Raw genomic sequence first — 4,185 nt, forward strand, 5'->3', positions numbered from 1 at the left:
AGGCACAACTTGGCGCTGGGCTGCTTTAGTGGGAGTCAGCCCCTGCCTTGGTCACAGACTGCTTTCACTCCTTTCACAAAATTAATATGCATTAATTTTGGCACTGGGAACATGAAGATGGTGAGATAAGGTGCCCAGCAGCAAGGAGCCCCTTTTCTGGTGGGAGACAGGTCCTACAGTGCGAGCAAGCTACAGGCAACAGCAAAAAGTGTTCAGGAAAGGCTTTTCCAAGAAGATGTGACAGTGAGTTTTGAAGGATGCATAGGAATCGTGGTTTGGCCAAGAAGATGGGGCCATTCGTTCTATGATCACAGGCCTTTCCTGAGCACTTGGTCTGTGTCCGGGCCCCTGGCCGTGATGGTGACCAGGCAGGCACAGTGACTGTTCAGAACAGGGAACTTTGGGTGGCTCTCCAGGCCTGGCAGGCAGGAGACAGGGTGGGCTGAGATAAGGCGTTCAGTTACCCAGAAACTGGAAGGACACTTGGGCTTTACCCTGAGGACAGTGGGGAGCCATGGAAGGTGTGTGACCCCTTCATAGGTGGTACCTTATTGAATCAGCAGAAGCAACAGTGACAACCCCGAGGTTGAGGACATTTCCAGGGCTCCTGTTCTGTACCCACTCCCACAGCAGCCGGTTCTGCAGTTTTCTCCTCTTCCCCATTTACAGATGGGGAGGTAGAGGCTCAGAGGCACGGCAGGCCCCAGGTTCCACAGAGAGATAGCAAGTGGCCTCACCCCGAGTGGCCAGGCTGGTGCTGCCCCGTCGGGCTGGCTCTTTACCCCTGGCCCCGACACCCTCTCCCCATCTCCAGAGTGGTTCGCCTCAAGCACACAGAGCTACATCCTCCGAGACCTGGACGACACCTCGGTGGTGGAGGACGGCCGCAAGAAGCTCAACACTCTGGCTCACTACAAGGTGGGGTCCCCAGTCCCAGCCAACCCCCCACTCCCAGCCTATCTAACCTGATCTCTGACCCTGGCCTCTCCCCTCCTGTCAGATCCCTGAAGGTGCCTCCCTGGCCATGAGCCTCACAGACAAGAAGGACAACACACTGGGCCGAGGTAGTGCCGGTGGACGTGGGGAGGGTGTCTGTAGCGCCTTCTGAGCAGTCCTAATGGGGAAACTGAGGCTTCAAGGCAAGGTTGAGCTGGGCTGTGGCCTCTTTGATGGGGGCAGGGGCTGCACCAGGCCCCTCTGCCCTAGTACTGCTTGGGCAGGGCCAATGGCCAGGCCTCCTCCAGGCTGCTTTCCTTTAGGCAGCCAGTTAGAGGCCCCAGGAGGGTAGGATGTTGTTCCCGTAGGTCTGGGCAGTTGCCAGGCCAGACGGGAACTCTGGCATGCCCATCTGGGCTGCGGGCTGTGTCTCTGCCTCAAGTCCTCCCATCCACACTCTCAGATGCCCCAAACCTGTCTGCTTAGCTGCCAGGCCTGGAGTCCTAGGCTCCTCTGGATCTCAGGGTCTCCTCCTAAGGTCAGGAGTAAGATCTCAGGTCTCTCCCAGCAGCTTATGAGGACTGGGTTGGCAGGAGCTCTGGACTAGGGGGTGGAATGAATGAGGGCAGCCACCCCTGGGGTCTCTCCCTTCTCCATATGTGACTGTGTCTCTGCTTCTCTCCCCATCTCTCTGTTTCTCCTGTCACTCTCTTAGTGCCTCTACCTTTGTCTCATCCTCTGCGTTTTTCTGGATCTCATCTCTTTCTTTGCATTTTTCTCTTTGTTTCCGTCTCCTTCTCCCCACGTGTCTCTTTGGAACTCTCCATTTTTCTTGGTGTCTCTCCATTTCTGTTTCCTCTCTCTCTCCCCATCCACTCTTCTCTCTTGTTTATTTATTGTGTGTGTTTTTCCTCTCGCAGTGAAAGACTTGGACACAGAGAAGTATTTCCATTTGGTGAGTGCCCAGCTTCCAGCTCTCAGGCCTCCCACCCCTCAGTGGGCGTGGATTTGGCTTCCTGCCACCCTTGGCCTCTGGGGAGAGTGCTCTGGGCCCTGGGAAAGGATGGGGGCGGGGGAGCGGGGACGAGTCCCAGAATCAGCAGCGAGCCTGGTCATTTGTACACACAAAGTATATGCAGACCAAGTGCCTGTGGGCAAAGAACGGGACCTTCCCTGGGACAGCCAAGGGTGGTGCCTGGTGCTGGTACTGACCACCACCCCGGCCGCCCAGGTGCTGCCCACGGACGAGCTGGCAGAGCCCAAGAAGTCCCACCGGCAGAGCCACCGCAAAAAAGTCCTACCGGAGATCTACCTGACCCGCCTGCTTTCCACCAAGGTAGGCCTGGCCTCACATCCTCATCTTGGGAGGTCATTGTATACACGCGCCTATGAGGGTGAGATGGGCTCTCAGGGCAAGAGGCTGAGAGCTTAGGGTCCTGCCCAAGGAAGGTTTTGCTCTCAGCCATGAAAAGTGCCCGACAGGGCAGCAGAGGCCCAGAGGGGTCAGTGATGTCACATGGCTCAGGTGGCAGTCAGCACTCTAGAGACCAACTCTGGCCTCACCAATTCCTCCCCTCTATGCCCCAGTCCTTTCAACGCCCTTGTGAGGTAGTTTTTACTAATGTACTTCACAGATGAGAAAACTGAGACTCAGAGGTTAGGTGACCAGCCTGATGCCACATGGCTTTTGCATTAACCGGCCTGGGTACCACAGGCTCCCTGGAGCCACGGAGGTGCCCACTTACTCTCTACACATGGTGCTGTAAGCGGCCACTCTGCTCCCCTGTAGGGCACGCTGCAGAAGTTTCTAGATGACCTGTTCAAGGCTATTCTGAGCATCCGTGAGGATAAGCCCCCACTGGCTGTCAAGTATTTCTTCGACTTCTTGGAGGAGCAGGCTGAGAAGAGAGGGATCTCAGATCCTGACACCCTGCACATCTGGAAGACCAACAGGTGGGTGGTGCATAGGTGGGGAGGGCTCTGCAGCTTCCATGTGTCATTTTGGGCAGCAATAGTGTGGGGGTTCAGAGCCCAGTCTGTCAGATCACCTGCCTGGGTTCAGTTTCTACTCTGCCACTTCCCAGCTGTGTGATTTTAGGTAGGTGACTTAACCTCTCTGTGCTTTAAGTTTCCCCCTGTTGTAAAACCAGGGCAATAAAAGCAATTCACCTTAATTATAAGAATTAACTATAAGTGAGCATTATGTAAGTGTTGCCCTTACCCTCATTTGCCCTCCACCCTTCTCAGGCAGACACCGTGAGCTCCGTGTCACAGCTGACGCTCACAGAGATGTGCCTACCCAAGATCACGCAGCCCTTGTAATGGCAGAGCCAGGCACAAAGCCACATGATCTGACCCCCATACCCAGTCTGTAGCCTTCCTTTGAGGCATGTCTTAGCTTTTTGGGGTCACAGATCCCAGCAAGTCGTTGAAAACCTCAGCCTGACCCTTAGAAACAATACCACAGGCCCAGGAGTTTCTGTGCAGAGACTTCTCAGAGTTCTGAGGGTCCATAAGTCCTGGGCTGTCAAGTCACTGGGAGGCCCTGGACTTGGGGTGTTACCAAACTTCTGGCCTCCTGAGGCCACGGCCAAGAATCCAGGGCCCGCCCTCCTTCAGCCCTTGCTGGCTGCTCGGTGGCCCCAGCTAATGGCCGACTTCCTGTTGCCGTGCGAGGCTGAGGGAGGATCCACGGGCTGCTAGGCGGGGTGGGGGTGCTTCTAATGAGAACCAGGACCTGAATTGAGGCTCCTTCGGGAGACTCTGCAGGGGGTAGGGGCGGGCAGTAAGGATGGACTCAGGTCCCCATGCCCCAGCCAGGCCTGCACCTCCTGCCTCAGCCTCCTGCCCTGCTCCATGCGGGAAACCTGGTTTCTAGCTGCTCTGCTGCCTCAGTCGGCAGGGATGGTCAAACAGCCCCATCTGAGGATGAGCACACAGGTTTCCAGAGGTTCCATCTTGTGGCTAGGTTCCACGGGCCCTGAGGGATAGAGCCAGTCTGCCCTCTGGCCCTCGCTGCCCCACCCTCAAGGTGGGCTCACGCTGCCTCTACTGCCCCATCCCATAGCCTTCCTCTCCGGTTCTGGGTGAACATCCTGAAAAACCCCCAGTTTGTCTTTGACATCGACAAGACGGACCACATCGACGCCTGCCTCTCGGTCATCGCACAGGCCTTCATCGACGCCTGCTCCATCTCCGACCTTCAGCTGGGCAAGGTCAGCTGCTCTCGGGAGCAGGCTGCCCAAGGAC

At 56.6% G+C, this 4,185-nt stretch overlaps 1 protein-coding gene across 1 annotated transcript in view; it reads left to right on the top strand.

Moving 5' to 3' along the window:
• PLXND1 (plexin D1) overlaps nt 1-4,185 on the top strand; it is a 51,759-nt gene that overhangs the window by 43,378 nt on the left and 4,196 nt on the right. Inside the window, exons 28-33 of the mRNA XM_011370657.2 lie at nt 815-918; nt 1,001-1,064; nt 1,857-1,891; nt 2,168-2,272; nt 2,726-2,889; nt 4,004-4,158. Coding sequence (XP_011368959.2) covers nt 815-918; nt 1,001-1,064; nt 1,857-1,891; nt 2,168-2,272; nt 2,726-2,889; nt 4,004-4,158 — 627 coding nt within the window. The remainder of the gene's footprint in view (nt 1-814; nt 919-1,000; nt 1,065-1,856; nt 1,892-2,167; nt 2,273-2,725; nt 2,890-4,003; nt 4,159-4,185) is intronic.

Source organism: Pteropus vampyrus, unplaced genomic scaffold (assembly GCF_000151845.1).
Source record: "Pteropus vampyrus isolate Shadow unplaced genomic scaffold, Pvam_2.0 Scaffold171, whole genome shotgun sequence".
Classification (NCBI taxonomy): domain Eukaryota; kingdom Metazoa; phylum Chordata; class Mammalia; order Chiroptera; family Pteropodidae; genus Pteropus; species Pteropus vampyrus.